We start from the raw sequence: 12,682 nt of genomic DNA, 5'->3' as shown, positions 1-12,682 counted from the left end.
GGAACTATTGCTGGTCGCTGGACAGGACAAGGGAAGGATGAACAGGCAGTGCAGGCTCTTTGCCGCTTTTTGTTCGCCACCGAACTCGATTCGTGCTTATAAAGCAAGCTGTCGTACCTGTATTTTCATGCGCCTTCTGCCACAACGTCACCCATTACCACCCTCTTTCTTCTCCTCTTCCCTAGTGCAGAATAGCAGGCCATATTTTAATGCTTCCAGCTAACCTCGCTGCGTTTCCTTTAGTAAATCCCTCTATAATAAATTCTACCCCCCCCCCCCCCCCCGAGCGCATGTAGCAAGTTAAAACGATAATTCTACTTTTCACTTTGAATAACAGTTGAGAAGATGCTCGCCACTTGCCTTTTGCACCTTCGTAGCCATGTTCTGTAATTCTAACCAGCACTTGCGCGCAGCCATGTTTTCTACAGCTTTAACGCTACTGAAATGTGTAAGCAGGTACTCTGTAGACAACCGTTCCCCTGCTGTTAAAATGCAGTGCCTCATGCGGTAGTAAATCCAGCGACATTAGAAAGCATGCTAGAGTGCTTGTGTAGAGGCATTAGTCGGTGCTGCCTTTACATCCTTTATGAGCGGACTGGCGCCAATCCAACTGGCGCGTGAGAAAGAACGCAAGCTGCCTCTGCTGCCATTGACCAAAGTTCAACTGCAGCATCTGCATAGTGAGCTATAAAGCTAAAGTAATTTAACAGCTAGAGTACGCCAACGCCTTCATACTTAATTGTAAGTTGCACACAGTAATTACGAAACCACTTTTATTGTGTGGCCGTACCAGGGGTTGCTCTAGTCTGCATTATTGAAATTTAAACTGGCACAGGTGGAACACTGATGCGGAACTCCGTTTAGCCTAGCTAGATCTAAATTTAACGTGATGAAAATAATCATACTCCATGTTTTATTTCTGCTGCAATGTCAGTTACTTGACAGCGGCTTTTCCCTAAAGGTAACACTACATTTCGATCATTGGGACTAAGCGAGTCCCGGCAATAACTGGAAAACCAGGCCGATAATAATGTAAATAGCAGGGCCAAAGGTGAGATCACAGAATGTGTATGATGTTTTCCTAATTGATGAATGAACTTAATAAGCTCTAGGTGGCCAAATACCGTTTGCGAGAATAGTACTAGTCGCTGATGGGATAGAAAGGCAGCGCCATTCGGATGAGACCGTGTTAATAGAGGAGAAAATACTTTCTTGGTGCAGTGGAATGGAGAGAGACCATGGGAAATTCTTTCTTTTTCATTAAAGCGTCGACAGCGTTTATTGCGGCAGATCTTTTTTCAGAGAATCGCATGACCTTTAAATCGCGATCAAACCCGAGCGATTACTTTCCGTCCTGTACTTCTAGAAGAGGGTTAAAGGTATCGCTTTGCCACTTACTAGGTTTGTTGGAACATGGTTGTTAAACACGCTCTAGCGCAGCAGAAGATGAGTGCACAGAAAGCTGATGAAAAAAAAGCTGCGGTGATAATATTTATTAGTTTCGTTCACTTCCATTCCTATCTTTTGAAATTCGGTTGCTCCGCGATTGTTTACCTATCATTGTTGTCTGTTTCTACAAATTTCTTGCAGATGGCAGAGTCGTCGGAGATGTCGATGTCGATGTCCGTGCAGAGTGCGTGGTGAGTAAATGAACGATTGTTAGGGTAAGAAAAGAAGCGTTTGTGAACTTGTAAGTAAAACGCACAGAAACCAGCAAGAGAGGTTACTGGTGAGGTCGTGTCTATTTGACAAAATGCAATTAAAGAGCACAAAAAAACTAATAATAAATACGAATATAAAAAGCAAGTATATGAAAAAAACTGAAACCTGCACTGCCTACATGAACATGATACATGCATAATCACAAAGCAAATTGGCTGTGTGGTAAATGTTATCAATGACGCTAGGGAAACGAAGCATGCGAATGCAGATCTGTCATTCAGACGAGTTTATTGGCAGTAAGTTGCTGATACCATCAACATTATTCCTGGAGTTTTTTCTCTGTACGTCTCTTGCGCCATGAATATCCACCTTATATCATCAAGATCACTTCTCTTGTTCTTGAGCACAATTTGAATAGCTTGACACTTTTGGTACTGAAATATCAGGCAGTCCTACATTTATCCACCCCATTAGAGCCCATGTAGTTATATCGCCTTCATTGATAGTACCCTCACTCACACATAAGAAACTTACTGAGGCAAAATGAAGCCATTCTTAATTTGTTACCGTTATAGGTCAGTTTGCCTGGAGTTATCTTGAATTGTTTTGTTTTGGGAGATGGCCTTAGAAAAGCTCGATTTCCTTTGTAGAAGATGAAGGCTCGCGGAGTGTTGCGGTACTGCGGCGCCGCGATCAGTGCTAAAACAACCAGTCGCGGACGTTTGTCATTTTGCTCTGGAAAAATGAGAAGAATTGTGCACTAGCCCCACATTCTAGATGTGCGAAAACCCGTTCCACTGTTGCAAGTCCGAGGGTTTCCATTATCGCATTTCTATGCGCCTCACAACGCCATAAAGTGATGTTGGGCTGAAAGGAGTGGCCTCTGGAGGTTGTACTCTCATTGAATGACCGTGATTGCCATGACTGTTTATTTAGCTTAAATCGACTGCGTTGTAAGCAAAAACGCCTGAATGCGGCAAGACCAAGATGGTTACAGGCAAGCAGCAATTATTCGCATTAAAACGGAAGTTGACGCAGAAGGGTTGAAAGGAACTCGAGGGTTTCCGTCCTATTGCACAGACATTTGAATTCGCGAATGGTAGTATAAGTAATTTACAATGCAAGCCAAAGCAAGAACCATGTGCGCGAAAAATAGCGAAGAGCAACAAGAAAACGAACATTAGCGCAGGGAAGAAACCTACATCGCATTATTCTTACAGAGCTGCTATGCCTTTCCATAGAGCCGAATTAACGTGCCGGAAAACCAGCGCCACAATATGGAAATGAGACGAGGAGCCACAACTTTGGCAGCTAACCGACAGCGCTATTACAGAGAACCGCAGGATCAGCAGAGACTATTTGGACCGAAAACGAGGCGTTCGTATGCAAGCGTACACCAAACATAAAATTCTAGCGTCAAGAACATCTTTCCTTATCGCCTGCAGACGTCTCTGACGCCGAGACGGTTTTCTTTAGCTGAGATCATCTGATCTGATTTTAAATATCTGATTTGGAGCCTACTATCCCGGACAAAATCTCGTGTTGCGTCTTTGAGCAGCTTTATAGAAACAGGTGCACCGTGCCATGTACAATAATGCTATGGATAAGAATGCTGCGCTTAGCAATGCTGCTCTACATCCATCGCCACAGCGTAGATGGAAGAGGGCGTACATGTGAAGTGGGCGCATTGCCGCGGCACGTGGGATGCAGTTCTCCGTAAAAAGCTTACAACTGAATGTCTCATTTCGTCGAAAAACACAACGCTAGGCGACAGAAGAAAAAAAACCATGCAACCCCGCTTCCGCGTTATATTAAAATTTAACAAAACTTCAGAACAATTTTACTACCAATAAGTGTTATTTTGTTGCACATCCTTCAACAGGCATAAAGTCGCCGAGACCATGTTTATATATGCATATACAAAAAAAAAAATGCTTTCACTCAAACAAGAGGCTATATAACTTTCATCTGTAAAATAGTGATGGTATGGTTATATTAACGGGAATTTGTTATTGTGAGCATATCTGAAGGTTCTATAGCGGGGAAGTGGCTCAGAACGCTGGTTATATCACTGAATGCGTGAGAAAAAATTCATTATGGCGTACATATTTCAAATCTATTGCATAAGAAATATATTTTCGGCGTACAAAGGCCACTTAATATCTTCAATTCCAGAAGCACTCTTTTGGAGCATTCTCACCTTCGCCCCAGAATACACAAGCACTTTACATTTATTCACGCACTAGAGCCGCAGAAGCCTTAAAAATCGTAAAGTAGCTTGCTCGTTTTCAAATTACCAAAACACATTGTTTTGTGTTGGGCAGTCATTAATAATACAAAAACAGCTTACCTCCTTGTGTACTCGTTATTCTTGGTTAGGTAGCAGCTGTGTGCGGTTGCAACGGTTTGATGATATATCTTTTCTTTTAGCTACGGAGTCCCTCGCATCTTTCGTTTTACAGAAAGCACTTCCGCGCCGACAAAAATAGTCAGGCGAGGCCAAGAGTGAAGTCTCCTGCCCGCATCGCTATTATATCGCACAATTACCCTTAGAGTAAGGTGAACTGGAGATTCGGGGCTTAAAAAATGTAATTTCTTTTTTGTGATCGACTGAAAGTTGATGAAGACAAGACTTATTGTCTACCAGTGTGCAAGAAGAAGTTCAGACGAATGGCTTGATAAGCGCAATTCTTTTTTTTGTGCTCGACCGAAAGGTAATGAAGCCAAGGCTTCATGTCTACTGCGAGACGTTGCATTGGACACTTCTCCCCATGGTGCAGGGAGGACTTGGTTGTGGAGAATCCAAACAGGGCCAAACTTGAGGGATGCCTCCTGACAACAATCATGCTGGTCGTCTGCTGCATCATAGCCCTCCTCGTCTACGTGTTTGTCCAATTGCAGCCACAAGGTCAGTTCCAACTATTTGGACAAACATCATGCGCATGCGCGTGGTCCTTTGCGTAAAGAAAGGCGGCTTTGTGACCACGGTGGCTGCGTTTAGATGGAGGCGAAACGGAGAGGCGTCCATGTACTGTGCGATATCAGTGTACGTTAAAGATCCCCAGGTGGCCGAAAGTACTGCGCAGTCCTCCACTACGGCACTTTTTTATCTCTTTCTACTTTCACTTCTACCTTCCTCCCTTCCAGTTCAGTTGTGTACAGAATAAGTGGGACAGATATTATTGCGATAGCAATACTGCGCCAGGTTTTGAGCCGTCGCGTGGTCCCGGCGTAGGCCATGCTTGACTTTGAATAGCCGAGGAGGAGGAGGAGAAAGAGGAGGAGCAGAAGAAGAAGCAGAAGAGTGGTAATTTATGCTATCGCGCCATGCTCTTAAAGGATGAGCTCAAGTATCCCATTAACGTAGCACCTTACACTGATGGGTCGTGATAGGGGAGTAAGGTAGCAGGCAAAAGAAGCTTCCGCAGTATCTATCGCAATTCAACTAGCGGTAACAAGAGTCAAATCCCAACAAATTGTTTGTTCCATTCCTTTCCTGTTAACCAATTAATATTATTATTATTAAAAAATTAAACACTAAACCTTTCTCGTGAATTGAGAGCCATTGCTAATCCGGACTTGCTGCTGTCATCCACGCCTTGTTGCCATTCGTTACCGAGCACATCACGGTGGAGTAAAAACACGTCGCTAAATGTCACGAAACAGACCATTGAGAGAAAAACAAAAGTTTAGATATTTTCTCAGGAACTCTATTGAAGGAGTGTGGTTTATGCGAATGACAGTCACGAAACGTATGCTCATAATGCGAATCGTACTCAGCTTTGTTTTTACTATGCACCGGCCACCCTTCTATGAAAAGAAACATGCTTATATAACGCAGTTTTGTGTGTCGCTGTCACTAGTAAACGTGTTTTTTTAGAGCTCTCTGCGTTTCGGGGAAGGGGAGGGGTGGCTGCTCTCGGCCCTACGGGGCTGGAACAGGTAGACCACTGCCGCTTGCGGCGGGGGCTAGCCTGCCACCGCATTTGTATCTGTCATTGCCGTCATTGCACCCTCTGCTGTTTCGGCGGTGGACGGTGGCTGTTGCGACCGTTCGTTTTTCTCTCCCTCATCTTTTTCTTTCTTCTTTACTTTCTCTCTTTTGTTCGTACGAGGCAGCAGAGGAGGCTCAGCTACAGAGCCAGTAGCACGTCCGTGCATTTTCTTTTCGTTCTTCCTTCAGTCGCAACAACAATTACGCTCTAGCCCTCCACTACAACTCTTTTTTCTCTCTCCCCACTCTCACTCCCACCTTCCTCTCTTCCTTTACGCTGCAGTTATGTCCCCCCAAAACGTGTGACAGATACTGCGCATATCCTTTCCTCTGAACAAAACGAGAAAATGAACAGCTTAAGTTGCACACAATGTTGTCAATGAGGCTGCTGCTATCATAATTTCGAGTTCCAAATCTCTACAAGGGCGCGCGATATACCGTGTGTAGTAGCAACGCTCAAGTATATTGGTGTCTCTAGTGCAGATTCTGCATTTCTCGCAAAATGTTTGTATCACTGCATAAAGCTTTCATAATCAATAGAACCGTGCCTCAGTTGAACTACGCACACTTGCCAATATATTTTATTACTTCTTTGAGGAAGGCTTTCCTTTCGTGTATTGGAATACAGCTACAATGTTAGCGGTCAGTTTTTTTGGCACTGTAGACTTGTCTGTCCAGCCACAACATATTTCAATACATTTCCGGTTTGCAGGAAACATTGTGGCTCGAGCACCATTCTGGAAAACAGAATTCTATGATGACCCACCGAACCGCCAATTCGGTGAGTTTTCTAATCCTACAGGAAAACCATTGTCAGGGTCAACGATGTAGACGTGAAAAGTTAATTCTGATAAAACTCGAGACTGGCATTTCATGGTTGCCACAAAGCGGCACAATTCATTTGATTTATTTTCAATAAATCTTATTTTCAAAATCAGACACTCTTCAAGGGAGCAGACACTGATTGGAGGAAACCTTTAAAGCTCTTAAGCGCTCAAACATCATGAACTCTATCGGTTTCCTAATAGTAAAGTTTTAACCTTGGGTGATGATTTCTATAGATCAAATCGCAATGTCTGCTATGACCGCATCTAGTAGAGATATTTACACTTTTGAGGGCGTTAAGAGCGTTCGTGTTATCTTTTCTAGTCATAGAAAATTACAAAGTACGGAGGTATTCTATATCAGTTCACGTGTGGTTTGACCAGCACTAATCTGATGAAAGCAAATAGCCTTATCACAACAACGAAGGCAATAATGTTGGCATATAAATAAATAAATTTTATTTCTGCCTCAAAGATACATGGACAGAGGAGCTGCAGAAAAAGCTGTAAAAATGCAGCTTGACAAAGCCGCAGCCCCCATTTTACAGGCAACAGCAGAAGACAAACAACGACTCAGCTTCTGGTGTCGTATAAACGAAACAAAAGAACAAAAATGTAATGCTATACATCGCAAGAGCACTTCAAGCGTACTTAGTAAACACAGGGATAAAAAGATTGTTATTACATATCACATTCTCATACATAAAATATAAGATACAGAAGCAAAGACTTATTTTGGCACAAGTGAGGATGACAATTGTTCGGAGCTACCTTCTATATACATCCTACGCAATACCTTATGAGTACAAGTGAATAAGTCAAAATGTGCAGATGTATAAGCGTTCAGAAGGGAAGGGAGTGTGAATTGCAAACGTTCTTGTCCGGAGTTTAGGCGTGCTGTTGGCACCATCCATTGTTCAGGTTGTCTGAAAGGGTAATTTGTGGTTTTCTCTTGCAAGTTTTCCAATCGTCGAATATGGTTTGTACCATTTTTTATTTTTTTTTTGTAAGAAATGCTCAACCGGTATCGATATAATTCATGGATTTGGACCACACCAGCTGCAAGAAAGAGACCTTTGCTGGGTGACCCATAGCTAACATTGAAGGCGTAGCGAAGGACCCTTTTCTGCAACATGTGTATTTTGTGAAGACAAGAATGTGTTGCTGTTCCCCATACAAGATGACAATAATTTACGTGAGAATAAAAAAGTGCGTTATAAAGAGCTAGTTTGAGTGACGTCGGAAGAATGTGCCGTCTGCAACCAATCATGCCCACTACTCTAGCCAGTTGTTTGACAACGTGATTTACATGGTGTTCCCATGACATGGTTGAAGAAAATATAACTGCAAGGCATTTAAAATGATTAACTATTTCTTAGGGTCGAGAATTATATAGAACGTAACTGTGAGTAGAAACCGGCTTGTTTTTCGGGCGAAATATTACGGCTTTTGTCTTCTTTTCATTCACGCGCATATCATTGGATTTCGGCCATTTTTGGTCGAAATCCAATGGCTGGCATATGTGTTGTGAGCGAAAAGCCACGCGCACGGCGCTGGTAGCTGACATGACCGAGCACTAACTGGGAGTAGGGGTGCCAGACATTACGATTTGTAGGCGCTGCAACCCCGGGCTCTACTTTCACATGGGAGGTTGATATCAGAATCTGCTTACCAGGACCCTTGCATTCACGTTACTCTTAAGTCACGCAGGCACGTTCATACGGCTTGGTTAAAGCGGGTATTTATTACAAGTGGGCTGGTAGCCTACTTTATCTCGTCACATCGTTAGAGGCACCGCTTAAGTGCCTCCGGTTATTTTTGTGAGACCTTTAGCATTATATATAGACCTGCAGCACAGGCAAGACAATTTTCTAGGTGAATTGGTACACTGTAGTGTAAAAATGACGAAATAGTTCAAACAGCCACCGAAGTGGAGATACATTGACATTGCGGTGAAGTAAGGACTTTCCGCATGGCTCAGCATCGCAAGATAAAACCCCGGGGTGAAAAGTGATTTATCTTAGAGCGTCATTAACGATTTATAAACGATATGTGAAACCTACTGCAGTACGTTTAACAGATTTATCTATGTCGTCAGTGGCAATTTTCCAGGCGAGGTGATGGATTTAGGTATAAAAATAAATTAGGAAAGACCGCCTAGACGGAGAGGCATAACGGCTGTGCGTTGAACCATCACTTTATAGTTTATTTATACAGAGCAGTATCGCAGGAAAGAACCATTGATCAAACTGATTTCTCGAGATATTATGGCGCATTATGGCGAAACAGTGGAAGATTCCGACTAAGATGTCTTTATTGATAAAAGATAAGCGCAAGAAATTGTCACAGTGCTTCAGTACTCTTGGCAGCACGAACGGGAATAATTTCCCGAGAGAACAACGGCCAATATGCAAAGTATTTGTTTTTGCCATTTACAAACTTGAATTTTGAAAGCAGCGAGATGTATGTGCGTGCATGAATCGTGCGCAGGTGGGCTTTATAGAAACGCGGAGATCATGTACATGACAAGAATGGCGACTTTGAAACTCTAAAATGATTAGATCAACTTATAAATCTTGATTTTAGAGTCATTTGCGATGTTTAGCTAGTCAGGGCCGAAAGTGACCTTGTTTTTAAATGCTTTTATTCGGCAGTGTGGTTGGAAATATTCAGCGTTAAAAAAGCACTTGAAAGCTTGCTTAGTCAGTTATTTGGCACTGAACATCAGTGAAAATAATGTTAATTGCATTTTTTCGCATATATACAGCCGCCGTTTGTGTATTTCGCAAGGGTGATTAAGTTATGAGCTTTCTGACAATACTAGGCATAAAGACGTCTCTCTAATTATGCAATGCGGAAACAAGCTGCTGGACGGGCCTTCAAATGCGCATTTTAGATATTCAATATTCTGAACGCTGCTGAATTCCAAATTGGTAAACTAGCTTCGCTTTTCCTATTGGTGTCCTTAAATTTAGCAAGACATATTTTTGAAATACAAAACAGCACAATTTACAGAAAACTTTATTTATCTTCTCAGGTAATTATCCAGCTCTATCGCGTACATAATGCCAGCGCACATAATACAGCGTACATATCGCGTACATAATAATTGTAGAATCAGCAAGCAAGCGCTGCGCAGATGTATCTCAAGCAGAATTTAAAGTACCAGTTCATAAACGCTGAAGAAATATCTTGGTACAAAGCTTGGAGAAAATCCCTGCATAGCCAACTGCGAACTTTCAAGAAAGCATATCCACAGCTGTGCCAACGGTCAGAGTATCATCTAGTCTACAGCGCTTATTCATCGTGGTCAGCAACGCAGCTGGTTGCGCGTACGAGGATGCAATTTCTAGGTCACCTCGCGCGGCAAAGTAGTATACATGGCCGCCTATTTCACCCGAAGAAAAGCCATTGTAGCAAGAAGCAATGAAACTTTGCTTCAGTGCAGTTCACCGAATAATCGGAAGCATGGTGATTTTGTGGCACCCGAAACCTAAATTGCGGTTCGCATATTAAATCAGAGGAAGAAGATACATTGTGTTCTGAATAAAGGAAAAAAAAGCTATTAGTGTAATTATCTGGCAAATTTATGATTTCTCTTCGATAAGCACGTGGTATGGGTTGTTGACTCGCACGCTCGCATATCTGGAAACTATGCGGAAATCGCGGGTATAGCGAGGCCGCACACAAGCTGTTTCTTTCTGAAGAAGTCAAAGTGTTACATTAATAATCCTATTCAAGAATATTATAGCAGAAACACTAGCCCAATCCACTTTCTGTAGTTCGATTCGAAGCACTTTCATACGAAAAGGAGGCCACAACTGTCGTTGCCATTCGTTAGAGCATACAATCGGCTATCGCTGCTTTTTCTCATCTCTATTTCTTGAATTCGACGTTGGGCGTTTCACGAGGTGTAGTAGGCACAGCTAAAATATTAGCAGAAATTCAGTCGCCGCATTTAAAACTCGCATGAAACCTGCAACGACCGCTCTCTTGCTAACTACTCAGAAGCTTCTGCTTCAATTTTCTGTAATATTCAGAAAAGTGATGTTTTCGCTAAATTTATTCTACACAGTCAATGGGCCATAGCAACAATGTAATCTGCCATTCAGGAATGCAAAGCACGATAAAGGCCCATCAGCCAGAATAAATCGAGCTAAACGGTCTCTCATTTCCTATCCATAAATGCTTAACTGTATTCCAGTCCAGGGGAAGTTTTCAAAATAAATCATTAAGGCATATTCCAAAATGTGACCTTTCTCAGCAATACAAAGGAAAGGACAATTACTGCTTAAGACTGCTCATATAATAAACTGTGTTACGTCAGCAATAAAAGTAGATCCGTACTTATCATTTGATGTAGTACCACTAAGTATGTAGAAGAGTAGGGACTGGATATACATTCGAATAAATTCCGCAAATTTATTGATGCAGCTGTTAAGCAGCGGCTTGTATTTAGTGCCATAGTCTGTCGCTAGTGTACATGTTTAGTTTTCTTACTGCTATTTATTGTAAATCCGTGCTATTTATTGCAATTTTATAGATGGCTTCAGCTAAGGTGCGTAAAGGATTGCCTGCATTTCGCCACATAAAAAATTGCGACCATCCTTGTCGTGCCTAGAGACGTCGCTAGATATACGTATTCGGATATGTTATGTATTTGGTGAACGGTGCGGTCTGGGCAAATTTAAAGTATATAGGATTTGTTTCTTCCAGAGCGGGTTAAACCGTGACGGTCGGCTTACAGATCCAGATTTCGGGACACTTAATGATTCGGTAAAACTGAGGGGTCACATTGAGGATACTGCTGCGTTCACAATATCAGGAATGATCTGCGTCTGTGATTGGCGAAACAATTTGCTTTCAAGTTGCTTTTCGTTTGTGCTGGCAGTATTGATTAAACCAGCACACGTTTTGTAAGATAGTTTGTAAGATAAGGTAATGTTCCTAGATACTTTTTCGACATATTTATATCAATGGCGTAATTCTCCTACGCGTAGAAAATTTTGGCTTTTGAAGTTAGTCCTGTGGTCACAACAAATCAGAGTTACGCGCGTTTTTGGGCGCGTTTTTGCATGACAAGAGCTGATTCTGGATATATGTATTGCCATTGTGAGGCTACATATTATATGAAAAAAAAAATGCGCTTTACATCTCTTTATTTATTACATCTCTTATGGTCCATTTTTTTTCTTCCAGGCAAAAATTCGCACAATACCGTTTTAGTTTGTAATTTAAGTGTAAAATTATCAGCTACAAATGAACTCAGACTTATTAGCAGTAACCAATCTCTGTTTGCCAGAAAGTTGATGCGAGTTTGAATACTGGTTGAAATGAAGAATGGACGTAAGCAATATCAGTACGAAGAAAGGCAATCGCTGCTCGTTAAAAACATCGAATTGGGTGTAGTAAGTGTTTCGTTAGTGACGCCTGTTTTAAGCATTTTTTTATATGACCTCAGTGAGTTATTACACAAAGTTAAGCGCAGCTAACGAGAGGAAAATTTCGTTACTTAGACAGGCGAGTGAGTCATGGACGTGTGGAAAGGGTAAACACCTACGCACTATTGGTGCCATGGTTCAGGGAAAAGAACCCCAGTGTTTCATGTCGCTTAGTAATCAGGCTAACAAATTCTAACCTAGACTAAGGACTCTCGGTCTGTCGGTCCGTTACAGCTGTCGGTCCGTTAGTTCTTGTGGTGCAGTGGATGATTGTTGTTTTTGTACGCATAACGAGCGGGTGAAATCCAGATTTTATAGGAACTTTTTCTTGTCCTTTTCAAGGAAGCCTTACTTCATGGCAATATTTGTTTACCTCTAGAAGTGTACGCTATTTTAGACTGCGTTGTGAGACGTTTAGAGAGAGCCAGTTATAGCCTGAATGACCAATTGAAAATAATTTTACTCGTCTTATTCTATTTGGGAGTAAGAAGATGCTTGCCAATTGGTTAATACTCTGCTAGTGCTGTGTATTATCTATTAGGTTCCATTCTCTTATGGATCGCTGCCGACGGCTGTTTGATATGATTTAGAAGGGACCAGACATTGAAACGGAGTTTGTCCACTGTCTCGTTACCGATGCTAAGAACACAGTATCGGGTTTTGGCAAGTACGACTTCGTGCATCCTAGCCAAGAGAGTCACTTGTGATAGTAACTTGTTCAGCCATAGTGCCGTGATCAATTGAGCAGTGATTTCTCGTGG

General features: G+C 42.1%; 1 protein-coding gene across 1 annotated transcript in view; it reads left to right on the top strand.

Moving 5' to 3' along the window:
* Nucleotides 1-12,682, top strand: part of LOC146195993 (uncharacterized) — a 152,666-nt gene that overhangs the window by 21,217 nt on the left and 118,767 nt on the right. Inside the window, exons 3-5 of the mRNA XM_084596896.1 lie at nt 1,591-1,640; nt 4,443-4,570; nt 6,369-6,437. Of these exons, the coding sequence (XP_084453022.1) occupies nt 1,591-1,640; nt 4,443-4,570; nt 6,369-6,437 (247 nt within the window). The remainder of the gene's footprint in view (nt 1-1,590; nt 1,641-4,442; nt 4,571-6,368; nt 6,438-12,682) is intronic.

The sequence above is a fragment of the Amblyomma maculatum genome, chromosome 3 (genome assembly GCF_055883805.1).
Source record: "Amblyomma maculatum isolate TAMU_Amacu chromosome 3, ASM5588380v1, whole genome shotgun sequence".
In the NCBI taxonomy this organism is placed as follows: Eukaryota; Metazoa; Arthropoda; class Arachnida; order Ixodida; family Ixodidae; genus Amblyomma; species Amblyomma maculatum.
This window is presented reverse-complemented; position numbering and strand designations above follow the sequence as displayed.